The sequence below is a fragment of the Microtus ochrogaster genome, linkage group LG8 (assembly GCF_000317375.1).
Source record: "Microtus ochrogaster isolate Prairie Vole_2 linkage group LG8, MicOch1.0, whole genome shotgun sequence".
Classification (NCBI taxonomy): Eukaryota; Metazoa; Chordata; class Mammalia; order Rodentia; family Cricetidae; genus Microtus; species Microtus ochrogaster.
In genome coordinates, this window is record NC_022033.1 from 21666540 (window position 1) to 21679461 (window position 12922).

Below are 12922 nucleotides of genomic sequence, written 5' to 3' on the forward strand. Positions count from 1 at the left end.
AAAAAAAAAAAAAAAAGGATGCTGGAAATGACAGTCGCTTGTGCTACTCTGTGTCATATTTCAGGTTGTTTGTGCTGGGGGTGGAAGCCAGGGCAAGGCTCTGCCAATGACCAACCCATCTGCTCAGCCCCTCTTGTAGCCGAGACAAAGATTGGTTACTAGGAGAAGGGACTGAGCACTGTAGCCCTTCTGGGCAAGAAAAATTAGGGGCAATCTTCCAGACCCACAAACTCAGCCCTATAAGCCTTCAGATCGAAAGGCCCACAGAGGACACATGGAAAGTATGTGTTAAGTTGTGGGCTGTGTCTAGGCAGGCCAGCTGTCCCGGTGTGCAAGTGAGCTTGGACTCACTAACACAGACACCTTCAATTATTTGACCTTGGTTTGTTCATCTTGCCAATCTAATGTAGAACCTCCATGCATAAGAAGTGACCCAGGTGAGCTGTTCTGATTGAACAGCGATGAGATTTCTCCTTTTCTCTCCCCCAAGCCACCCTGGGGCAGAACCTCTCCACCCCTGTCAAGCCACCGTGAGTGCTGAACACTCCCAGGAGGAAGGAGGAGGATCACCCTCATTTACATACAGATGGGGACACCGGGCTTTAAGAAGCACGGTCTTTCCCCACTATTCCCACCTCAGCCCTCAGGGAGGATGAGGGAAGGAAAAGGCTGACCAAAGGGCTTGGCCATTTACTGACGACCTTCCCTCAAATGCCCGATCCCCATGTCAGGCTACAGAGGAGGCGCAGGTTACCTGGGTGCTGTCTGCAGCAGAGACTCGGCTCTGCAGCATGGCCTCTGGCTCGATCTTCTTTCTGATTGCCAGACTGCTGACGGTCATGGTTTCTGCTTTCACGGACTACGGAGACATGAAGGGGACACCTGAAAACTCAAGCCCAGACACAGCTCCTGTTCACAGGCAACTGGGATGCAGGAGGAGCCAAAGCCACTCCCAGCATGAAGAAGGCCCGACTCCACGCCCCAGGGGCCGCATGTCTTTCTGAGGCTCTACTAAAAGGATGGCTAAGCTCTGTGCTCAGAGTTTCTCTTCCAGACATATTGCCTCCACCTTTTGGCCGCTTCAGGTAAACCACTATTCAAAGCAAGAACTACACACATGGAAATATCCAGGGCCAGACAGCAATGGAAACTGGTGAGGACGTTAGCTGGCCGAAAGAAACAGAAAGCAAGTGCCGTTCTGCTCAGGTTTGGCTTTTAGCACAGCCTCTGCTCTCTCTCTCTCTGTCTGTCTGTCTATTATACCCATTTATTTATTTATTTTATAAGGAAATGTAGTGTTGTGATTTTTAAATTAAAGCCAGAGAAAACACATCAGTTGGCCTCCTGCGGCCCAGGGACACCAGCTTACAAACCGGACTCTGTGTGACTCAAGCCACATGACCAGTTTCTTTGGAGTCTTCTCCTAGGCCTAGTTCATGGCTATACACACTGCAGGTTTGATGAATGGAGCCTAGCTTGTCATGCAGTTGGAAAGGGATTCTTCCAGAATCCTGTGATCTAGCCACTCGTTCAATTAATCATCCCTTAGTGCTGAGTGTGAGCCAGCCTTACAGCAGCTGGCACCTGGCGGGAGGGCAGAGCCACCCGCCACTGTCCTGACTGTGCTGGGGAAATGTTAGAGTCAAAGCATGGCAGGGCGGAGCAGGATGTGGTGGGGACAGCACTGCCACCCGGGTGGCCAGAAAATCATGGAGAAGGGATGTGTGAGTTCCGTCCTGATCACTGTAAGGGAGGCACAGAAAGGAATGACAGTTCTTCTGCCTAGAGGGTACATCACGGAGCAAGAGTCCTGGATGGATGAGCTGGTGATCACTGCTTGGGAGGGAGGGAGGGAGGGAGGGACGGAGGGAGGGAGGGAGCTAGAGGTAAAGGGCAAGGATGAGTTTCTGAAAACCAAGGGGTCTCAAAGCAGAGAAGCCCAGAGGCTGGCCCTGCCTCCTGCCCAAAGGCTGTGTCTTCTCTTTTCCTGGAGTGTCCACTCCACACCGAGGTCTCAGGACCTGATGGGTTTAAATAATGGTCTCTTCTGCAGGCCCAGGGAAAACGAGCCCTGGCCTGAATCAAGAGAAACCACTCAGGTTTCAGACCAGCTGTGGGAGCCTCGAGAGTCCACAGACACATGCTCTCTCCTGGTGCCATGCAACACGGGCAGGGGGCCAAGGAGTCGTCAGTAAGACTGGCATCACTTGACCTCAGCAAGCGATGGGGTCACAGGGTTAAAACACCATGGGACATGTGTTAGGGGTGAATCGACACAGCAAACATGCGGTCGCAGAACCATGCTGTTCTACGAAGGGGCAGTCATGCAACACCAGACAGAGCTTCAGGCTGCAGCTGATGGCTGGTCTTCTCATGGCCCAGGGCCCTCCGAACATGCAGTGCCCCGTTGGACTGGATCTCCACAAAGTTCCACTGTACCTCAAACTGGGGCATTTCTGGGGTGGAGCAGGCCCCTCGATCTGGGCTGTCCTCGATGCCCCCAGACTCATCCTCTTGGCTGGAGGGCCCCTTGAGATCCCGGGAGAACACCAGGCCTTCGGTCTCAGAGTCGCTCTTATCCCGGTCGAGCTCGGGGAGGCTTCGGGAGAAGTCTTCGAAAGCGCTGCCGTGGTAGTCACCAATAACTGTGAAGTCCACCTCAGCCTCCAGGCTGGATGTGGAGCTGACTGTTATGCTGGAGCACTTGCGTTCGATGGCCAGGTGGTTGTCCTTCAAGAAGACCGCATCCCTCTCCTGGTCCTGGTCCTCATCTCCTGTGTCACTCTCTGGAGCACGAGGACGTGGTGGTTTGACTTTCTCCTCCGAGCCCTCCCTCAGCCCTGCTCTCTATGGCCAGATAAAACCAGGGGAATGGGGATACGGGGTAGGGAGAGAGAGAGAGGTCAAGATAGTCAGAAGAATGTCAGAAGGAATCTCAAGGCTGCGACGATGTTCTCAAATGGAAGAGCAGGTCAGGAAATGAAAAACACGCCCCAGGAAGCTTTCTTTGGAATCTAGCACAAAACAAAATGAAACAAAAACTTCTCAGAGAGGGGATGCTCCTTTGGAGGGTCTCACAAGGACGGCGAAGCAAGCTGGCATCCTTCCAGCAAGCTCTGGACAGGAGGCCCCCTCCAAGGCTAGGATCCGAAAGCCTATCAGAAGCAGCACTGTGCAAAAGGCAGGGATGGAGGCCTGGACCACAGGCCCATCCGTGCTGGAGGCATTGAGAGGTAAACCGAGGAAGGAGGGCAGGGATTCAGAGGAATTCAGGAGAGGAGGCAAAGAGGCTGAAGCTGGGAGCTTGAGGAACACAGAAATCAGCAGCCTGTCAATTGCACTGAGTCTCTGGGGGGAGGGCCAGCATCAACCAGGGAAAGGAGAAATTCTAGCTCCAAGAGAGTTCAGTATCACTTTGAACTCTATGGTAACCATGGAGAGGAAGTTCTGGCCCCATCAGTGTAATTGACGACAGCAGGCCAAGGGAATGCCCAAAGAGCATTAGCAAACTTTGTCCTAAATACATACCTCTCAACTGGCCTGTCAGGGATTAAACAACACACGGCTCTGCTTATTTGCTTGCTTATTATTTCTTTGTCTTAGTTTGCGACTTTTTTTTTTTTAAAAAAACCAATCTAACACCCATAAAATGTTTTGAAAAAACTCAGCTTCGGGCTCTGGAGGTTCAGTATGCTTCAGAGATTCATTTGTGAACCAGCCTCCCATTGGCCAGGTTCTGGAAGGTTGAGAGGTGTGAGGAACACATTCCAGACAAGCCAGAGTGTGAACAGCCACAGGGGGTTGGCTACTTGAGCAGGTGGGAATCTAGGGAATGAAGCATCCCAGCCGGATGAAGATGAACAAGTCATCCAGGCACAGTGGGACTGTAGAGACCTGAGGGCCCGGAGGGCTGGCGAATCTCAGGCGCCCCCCCTTCCCAGGGGTGTTTGGTGCTAAGCGGCTGAAGAAGCTCTTCTCTTCCCTGCCCGCATCTCCGGATTTGTTCTGGATTAGAGAAGACAGTTAGTCTTAAGGAGGCAGAAAGACACTAGAGAGGGAAGCAGAGTGGAGGCAACCTCTGGACTGTCAGCTTCCACAAGGTAGGGTACCAGGGATGGGAAAGGATGAAGAAAGATCACCGGATAAGCCAAGCAAGATAGGGAGGAATTTAGCAGGTGAGACGAGCAAGGCAAAGCAGATACGTGAGTTACTGCTACTGGTGGCGCCTTCTCTGTGGTTGTTGTGTGACCTTCTGGACACAAGGTCACACCAAAGGCCGGGGGATCAAACAAGCTAACAAGGGCTAAGCAGATGGCCCCATCTTTCAGCCTGGGCTATCTCAGGACCATGTAGGAGAAGACCTTGTGGGGTGAACAAGCAGCATCATTGCAGGAATGACGAGGGGCCACCAAAACATGCCTCTAAGAGCTACAGAGCATGCGGTCAGTTTCCACAAGTGGGGACTTGGTGGGGGTGGGGGCTCACATGGCCAGTTACCCCAGTAGCTTCCTCCAGCGTGGTTTCACAGCCTGAGTCAGGGGACAGGAGCTCTGGGTCTGTGCATCTTTCCTGGTGGGAGGTAGCAGAGGTGCCCTCCCCATAGTGCTGAGTAGCCAGAGGTGTACCAGAAGAAGGTGTGAGTTTGGGGCTGGCCAAGTCCCCAGGGGGCTGGAGTTGAACAAAACCCGAGTCTAGAAGCCTATTTTGCTGATGTTCTACTTCCCCTGGGGAAGCCTCCGAAGGCAGCTCATGTGGAAGGGCCCTCATTTCACCCTGACTGGCTCGGCATGACTCAACTCCATGGGTCTCAAATATCCGAATCTTGTTAGCCACTGAGGTCTTGCTAATATCTTCCTGGGAACCCCTTTGGACCCCAGCCTGGAGGGAAGTCTCCTTTTGCTTTTCTGAAGGGAACACAAACCCCGGGACTGCAGGCCCCTCAGTTCCTTCAGGGACAACCCTGGGCTTCTTGCTGGCAACTGGAGGTGCTTTGCGTTCACCTCGTGTGTCCTTGGGCGCAGGGCTCTCTTCAGAAAGATGGATATGTTTGCAAATTATGGGGAACTGATCTCCAAAAGGATCCCCAAACTCTGAAGGCTTCCCTGACCCAGGAGAGATTGGGCTTTGAGAAGTGCCCTTCACAGCTGCCAGAACATCCATGTGACCAGAGGAGGCTGGCAGAGGAATGATGGCCTCCCTGTCCTCGGTCATGGGTTCTACAGCCTGAGCGGAAACTGCCCTCTTCTCGATGGGCAGAAAGCTGCTTTGGTCTCGCCTGACTGGTTTCCTAACATGAGGAGGAATGGTTTTTAGAAAGGCGCAGGCCTGGTCATCTAGGTGCACCCCTCCTCCTTCACCAGGGGGGTGCTTCTTCTGTCTTGCTGGGGAACTTCTCTCAGTCTCTCCCATCCGGTCTATACTCATGGGGGTCTCATCGTCTTCAGCTGCCCCGGCCATTGGGTAGGTCAGCTCTCCTTCCGGCCTTTGCCGCGCTCCTTCCCAGGCCTCTGTAAAAATCTGGCCCAGAGCAGCTCCCTGTAGGTCACCAGGCCCCCCACGGTCCCTGGAGGACCAGGCTTCTTCCTCGGAGGAAGCCATATGGGCTTCATCTTTATTCCAGCTGGAACCTGGGGTAGAACCCCTTGGGGCTGAGGATTTCAGCTCCCAGTGCTCCGTGTGCTCCCCTGCCAGCTCCAGCCAGGTCCCATCTCCAGGAGGGGCATGTAGGCGCTCTCTTCTGTCCTCTGAGGGTAGAGGGAGAACTTCTTCAGCGTCTTTCTCTCCATAGTTTAGGTAGAAGCTCCTCTCTGCGAAGGAGGTATCCGTTTCATCGCTGGAGTCAGCTCTGGCTTCTGCCTGGGCTGGATCCAACAGGAAAGACTGGAGTCCTCCTTTGTCTGACGCAGGAGAAAGAACTTCTCCCTGCACTGGCCCGGTCCCTGGAGCTGTAGGTCTTCCCCAAGTCTGAAGCCCCTCCAGCCCCTTACTCAGCTCTACTGGGCTCTCTGGCTGACCATCTGAGATGTGGTGGCTCCTGACCTTGGGCTTGCAGCCCTTGGGAAGCTTGTCTGTTGATGTGTAGCCTGCAGCTTGAGCAGTCTCTCGGGTGCCTCCCTTGACACATGGGCCTTCCCCTCTCATTGTCTCAAACTCTCCTGGACTTGCAATCATCCTCCCTGGCTGGTGAGTACTGGCTCTTCCGGCTCCCACTGTTTCTTCTGTGGCCACTTCAACTTTGAACTTGTCCACCAGAATGTCTACCTTGGAGAGTCTGCCATCAGCAAGGATCTCAGCGAGGCCTGCCTCACTTCCTTCCCGTTGTGTGGTGGCCACGGTTAGGAGGCCAAGTTCTTCTGGCCTAGTGTATACTCTTTCTACAAATACCCAATGCTCTGAGCCCTGTGTTGCAATTGGAGCAAGAAGAGTTAACATGAAACAGCAGGCACTTGAAGGGATGACCTCTTCCCTCTAATAAGAAGGGACCAATCTACCACCAAAGGGTTTGCCACTGGGACTCTGTGTTCTAGGAACTGGCCAGGGGCAGAACGGGGTGATAAAGCTATTCCTCATGATCAAAGTTCTTTTTCCCAGTAAGATCCCCAATAAACTGACTGACCTTCTTCAATAACTGGTTTCATCCTGATACAGTGGGGTGGGGTTTTGTGCCTCTCACCCCAGGGACAACAGCAAAGGGAGCTCTAGGGGTGGGACCGGCCTCTTCCTCTTGGAACTGAACATTTCCCACTGTTGCAGGGAAGGCGCTTACAATGGATCTCTGGATATTGAGCCAAAAGAGCTCCAAAGACATCCAGTGTCACCTCCTTCAGGGTGGGGAGAGGAAGGGGAAGGGGCTGAGGTCTAGAGAAGGAAAATGACTTGGTTGCGGCCATTGTTTGCTGATGGCAAAGCCAGGAAAAGAACAGCTGCTTTTTTATGCCTGAACTCCTAACTCACAACCTTGAGCATGGGTGCCAACTGGGATCGGATACCAAGCTGAGGGAAACAGTGAACTGTATTCACATGCCCCTGCCTAAAACACGACCCCTCTACAGGGGCTTCTGGGAAAGAAACAGATCAACAGCAATGATACCAAACAGTCAGCTTAGCACCACTGAAGCAATGGCTAAAACAGTCTGAATGTTCTGGGGATCCACTTAAAAGAAATGATCCACTTAAGACCGATGAAAAGAATAGAAAAGAACTAACCAGATCATATCACAGAAGAAAAAGAACACAGAGGACATCATCACAAAGCCAAAGAGACCATCAAGTCTGTCACTATCAAACTTCCCAGAATAGTCCTCTACCTGTCCCCAGCAGCTTAGAGGTACTGATGGGTTTCTCAAATCATTAGCAAAGCCGTAAGAGCTTTGGGATTTTAGTCTTGGGCTCACAGAATACTTTCTCTCCACAAAATCTTATCAGAATCCCATCTGACAAATGCATAATGCAAACACTGAGCAGCCCTGTGAAAGTTGCAGTCCTGCACGGGCTTAAGATCACAGACTTAAGATCCCTCCTTCCTCTGAAGTCACAATGAGGCTGGAAATCAACTTCCAAATCTAGGCCTAGGGAAGGAAAGCCACTCTACCGCCGAGTCACGGAGCCTAGAACTTGATTCTGAGTTTTTAAAGTTTAACCTTCCTGCCCTAGCAAAACTGCCTCCATAGCAGGTGCGCCTGACACTTCTCCCAGAAGCAGGAGACCAGAGGCTTACACGACCTTGGGCTTCTTTTCGGGGTGTGACTTGGTTCTAAGTCTGCCACACCCATGAAACCTGAAGGAGCTGGAAGGTTCAAAGGAACACTGCGAATCCTATTCCCAGGTCAGGCAATCTATCCTCATTGACAGAATCTTACCAGGGGGAAGAGATCAAAGAAAGGGAGGTCCAGACACGGTCTGGCATAGCTTTCTCAGACGTTTCAGGTGCCTGCGCCTGAACTCTCAAAGGGACGTGTTCTGCTGGCCTGCAGAGGTAAGGACCCTTCTCATCTTAGGAAGCAAGTTCTGCCAGCTGCTTCCATTCCAGCTCTTAACATCATCAGCCTAGTGATGACGGTCAAAGTTGGCCAAAGAGGCCCCTCCTGGAATATTCCCACTCCAATCCCATCTACCAAATAGGCTAGATGAGCAACGCTGTGTGGGGGAGGAAGCTGGCGAGAACTGGAAAGATTCTAGAGGCAGAGAAGGGAAACACATGGCAATGTTTAGTTATTAGATGCCAGGCAGCACCAAACCTCATCTACATAATTAAATTTACTCCAATTGGCAACTTTGTTTCAGAAGGGGAAAGTAAGGCCACCATTAAGGAGATTTGCAGATCACAGTCGTGGTGAGGGAAGAAACATGGGTTCTTCTGCTAAAAAACAAGAGTTAAGGACATGGGGGTGGGCAGGATTTACAACAAGAAAAGGACAGCCTTGCTGGCACCAGTGTGCTGGTCAAGCCACATCTGGCCCTCATCACAAGATGGGGCAACATCTGGTTCTTCAGTGCCCTCCTTAGACACCTGCTACCTGACGGCACCGCCTCTGCTCCAGCCACAGGAGCAGGACAAGGCGACAGTGCTGCTTCATGCCAGACAAGAAGGAACTCCAGAGGGTGACTCCCCTGACTCTTGGCTGTTCAGGCCCTACCTGGAACTCTGGATTACATTTGGGGTCAGAGGATGTCCAGGAAGAGGGTTCTCTTGAATTCACATCCTGGGAGAAGCTGTTGGAAGGGGTGCAGAAGGAAAGTGCCCAATCTGAAGGGTGTCCCTCAGGGAGGCTGCAGAGCGGGTCCATGGCCACCAGGAGGCAAGAGGACGCTCACAGGCAACTGATCCAAAGGGCAGATTTTGGTCAACGTGAATAAAATTTCATGCCCAGAACTTGGGAGACCAAAGCAGGAGGACCACAAATTTGAGTCCAGTCAGGGTAGCACAGAAAGGCCTCATGGAAAGAAGAATAAGATGGAGGAGGGGAAGGGAACAGGAAGGTGGGAACGAACGACAGAATGACTGGCTGCTCCTGTGGATGAATACACAAAACAGGCTGCTCTTAAGGGCAGCGAGATGGACGCCATTGATAAAAGGCTCACTCCCCAAACAGGCATCGTCCTTGTTTTTAAGAGTATCTCCAGACACTAGGACATCACCATGTCCCTAACTCTGGGATGCTCTGGGCTCCTGTCTCATTGCCCTCTAGAGAGACGCTGATAAGTTTGCTTTCTGTTTTCCATGGGGGAAGACTTCGGGAAGAGCTTTGGTTTGCATTTTCCTTGTGTGGCACTTGCTCATGCCCCTCCGACAGTCACGGCACTCACAGCAGCTACACAAGTACTCTCTGCAGAAGGAAAAGGGTCCGTGCCATCACGAGCCACACCAACAGACGGGGCAGAGGCTACATGAAGGATGTTTCTCAAGTCGGTTGGTTCCCAACTCAACAGACTATGTACTTCCAGTGTGCGGGTGGGATGGGATATGGGGAGTCCATCCCTAGTATCCACACAGGGCCACAAGAAACCCCAAGAACCCTTGACCTGCTGCTCCTCTGGACCCAGAAACAAAGAACTCCTCACTTAGAAGGATGTTTGGGGGAGGACGGTATCTATTTCTGCCTGACTGGAGACTCAGACCAATGTCTCAGATGGGGTTAGATAGTTGGGAAAAGGGGAAGGATTAATACCACGCCCTAACGAGCCACCCATAGACTACAGCAGGCTTCTAAACAGAACCAAGACCTCAGGGCAGGACACACTCAAGCCTAGGGTTAGAGCCTGCCTCCAGAGAGGCTCATATCTTTGTCCCTTTTGAGATAGAGGCAACCAGTTATGTTTTCTGGTTATAGCTATGATCCTGCCCTTCCTGGTAAGCAACAGGTAACGGAGGGGCTGGCCCTCCATGGATCCCTGGGATGAGGACGTGAAATTTATAACACGGGACAACATGGGCCACCCCTGATCTCTTCTCCATGGCAGAGTCTGGCCTATTCCCCTCACCATAGGGAAAGGGTTTCCTTAGATCCCGGAGGACCAACAGGGATGGGCTGGAGGCCTGGGAGGAAGGAGTGTGGGGAAGTGAAGACAGTAACCTCAGGAGATGCTGCGAGGCTTTTCTGAGTGAACACTTCCAAGCCTGCTGCTGTTCCAGGTACCAAGTCCTGCTGAGAAGAGTCCTGGGTCCTCTGGGCCTGCAGGGGAGGCCCAGGGCCGGAGAAGAGGGAGAGAGGGAGAAAGGAAAAGAGAGAGAGAGAGCAGGAGAGAAGAGACACACAGAGTCTGTAAATAGTCCAGCTTTGGAGGCCCCACATTATCTTGTTAGTTCACAGATTCAGTCAGGAAGGAGCCACTCTGAGGGAGGAGACAGGGAGGGACAGTTGTGATTGGCTGTGAGGCAGCCCTGTGGCCTTTGGCCAGTCTCTCGTGCCCACTAACACTCAAGCGTCTGTAATCCTACCATTTAGACTCTGACTTCAAGTCAGCCCGAGGTGTCATGGGCTCAGACTATGGTTTGACCCTGTAACTGGGGTCATAGTCATCTCTTTTGAGAAGCAAAGTTCTTATGCAGGCATGAGGATTTGGGATCAGATCCCCAGCACCTGTGAAAACAGCCAGGTGTTGCAGCACACGTATGTAATCCCAACTCAGGGGAGGTGGAGACAGGCAGTGAACTCCAGGCTCAGTGAGAGGCTTTGTCTCAAAAAATACAGTGGAGAGGCTGGCACTCGGTGGGTGAAAGTGCCTGTTGCCAAGCCTGGGAACCCAAGTTCAATCCCCAGGATCCGCATGGAGGAAGGAGAGACTCTCAAAAGTTGTCCTCTGACCCCCATACACACAACACACAGACGCATACACAAACACACACACACATATTGCATACATACACATTGCACACACAGATACACACACACACAGACACAGACACACATAAATAAAAATATAATAAAAAAAATAAAGAATGACTGAGGAAGATACCCAGCGCCAGTCTCTGGCCTCCACATGAATGCACACACACACACACACACACACACACACACACACACACGTGTACTGCACATGTGCACACCCCCACACGAACACATATACACCTACACCACCTACACATAACTGTCATTCAAACTAACCTAGGCTTGCCCAATGGGAATTGCTCAAGTTCCTGCTGCTTTCCCCTTGGCTTGAGTGGGGCACACACGCTTTGAGACGGCTCCGAGAGTTCTGGGCAGTGTGTCCCCACAGGGTCCTCCACAGAGCCATTAGGCCAGGGATTCTAGTCACCTTCAGCAGTGGTCCCATAACCGTCAACACTTCCTAGGGGACAACGAGCTTCCATCTTTGCTGTTTCAGTTAGGTTTGCCAATGACCCCCCCCAATGGAATGACATTCTGGTCCCCCTTTCAGATGGCCTATGCAAGGAGGTTCACAGAGGTGACATCACTCACCCAAGGACAGAGTCAAGTCCTTGTCTATGGATCCTCCCAATTTTGCCAATCTTCAAGAACCCATAAATGCCAAGGGGCATAAAGGAAAGTTCTAAATGGTTCATAACTCCAATGTAGTTGGCAGGAGTGGCGACTGCAGTTTTCAGGGCTAAGGAGGTGGTGGCTGGAACAGCTTCCATCTAATAAGGTCCCTAGCCAGCAGTTCCAGCTGTCACCAGCAGGTGGGGCACAACCCCAATTCCAGGTCCTAGCTCACCAGCATTCATCTGCCGCTCCTTTCTCTGGTGACATCTCACCCTTCGGGAGGTTTCTACATCACAGTTCAATTGGACCCAGGCCAAGACCTGGCCATCTCAGGACTTTGAGAGGTCACTCTGGCCAAGTCTCTCCCTAGGGAATGAGGGATCGAGAAGAGAGTGCTGTGGACCAGCTCACTACATCACAGCCACAGCCCAGTCTAAGGGTTTGGCTGTGCTGGGACCACAGAAGCCCTCAGAGGCCTGCCCAACCTCCAGCCTGGGGGCTGTGTGCATGCTGGGTAACCACAACAGCTGATCCACACACGTGCAGACGACAGTGTCGTGTCACAGTGTTTAAGTGTGCCCCCTCTGTTCATAGGTGCAGAGATTTGTCTTCTCTTTAGGGTACCAGCCTTCAAGGCCCCCAAAGAATCCCTAACTGCTGGACTTTGGCAGCTATGGAATTCCAGCCATCTCAAGAGGTTATACCTCACAAAAGAAACCCTCTGCTATTTGGTGGACTCAGACTATGGCGAGAACCAGTTCAATCAACACTCTATAGATTCAATCATGGCTGCATCACCAACATCCAAAGCACTAGAGAGAAAGCACATACACTACCGACTATCTCTGGTCTGCATGCGATTTGGTCTTCCCTCAAGCAGGCTGTGAATTACCAGCAAACAATGTTGGGGAACATGACAAGCACAGCTATCACGCTGAGTCATTCTTCGTCTCTCTGGGTCTCAGTAACACAAGGTCTTAGAACAGAGAGGGTTCCCAGCGTCCTTCCAGCTTTGATTTAGAGATCTGCAAGGTTGAGTCCTGGGACTCCATAAGGAACGCCATGTAGCTCCTACCAGACAGCATGGTGGCCGTGTGATCCCTCTCCAGGCATTATCTCGGCTGACCCTAATAATCACTATAAACATCTCCACCTAACGGCCTCGGGGAGATGAGGCAACAAGCCCAGAGTCCTCCAGCTCCCAGGTAATGGAACCAGGAGACTTAAGTTTAGATGGCAATCCATCTGGTGACCAGTGAGCGGCAGCTAAAGAGAGAAGACACCTACACTGGAACTGGGGGGTAAATTCTGCCAAGACTCAGAAATTGCTAAAAAGAATTGGACCTTGGGAGTACGAATACAGGATTTTCCCAAATCATATCTTTTTTAGCTGAGAAAATACCCTCAGAGTGTTTCCACCCTGGATGGCAGGACACATGGGGCTCTTTTGGGGAAAGCCTCGGGAGTAGTCTGGTTTG

General features: G+C 51.9%; 1 protein-coding gene across 15 annotated transcripts in view; it reads right to left on the bottom strand.

Moving 5' to 3' along the window:
• The window catches only part of Epb41l1 (erythrocyte membrane protein band 4.1 like 1), a 128998-nt gene that overhangs the window by 14977 nt on the left and 101099 nt on the right, over positions 1 to 12922 (bottom strand). For 9 of the 15 annotated variants that reach the window (XM_026787069.1, XM_026787068.1, XM_026787067.1 and 6 more), the window contains 5 exons: positions 10074 to 10172; positions 4486 to 6399; positions 3895 to 4005; positions 2440 to 2847; positions 755 to 859 (listed from right to left, as the gene is read on the bottom strand). In XM_026787069.1, coding sequence (XP_026642870.1) covers positions 755 to 859; positions 2440 to 2847; positions 3895 to 4005; positions 4486 to 6399; positions 10074 to 10172 — 2637 coding nt within the window. The remainder of the gene's footprint in view (positions 1 to 754; positions 860 to 2439; positions 2848 to 3894; positions 4006 to 4485; positions 6400 to 10073; positions 10173 to 12922) is intronic. The other 6 variants (XM_026787075.1, XM_026787074.1, XM_026787077.1 and 3 more) reach the window with 4 other exon arrangements.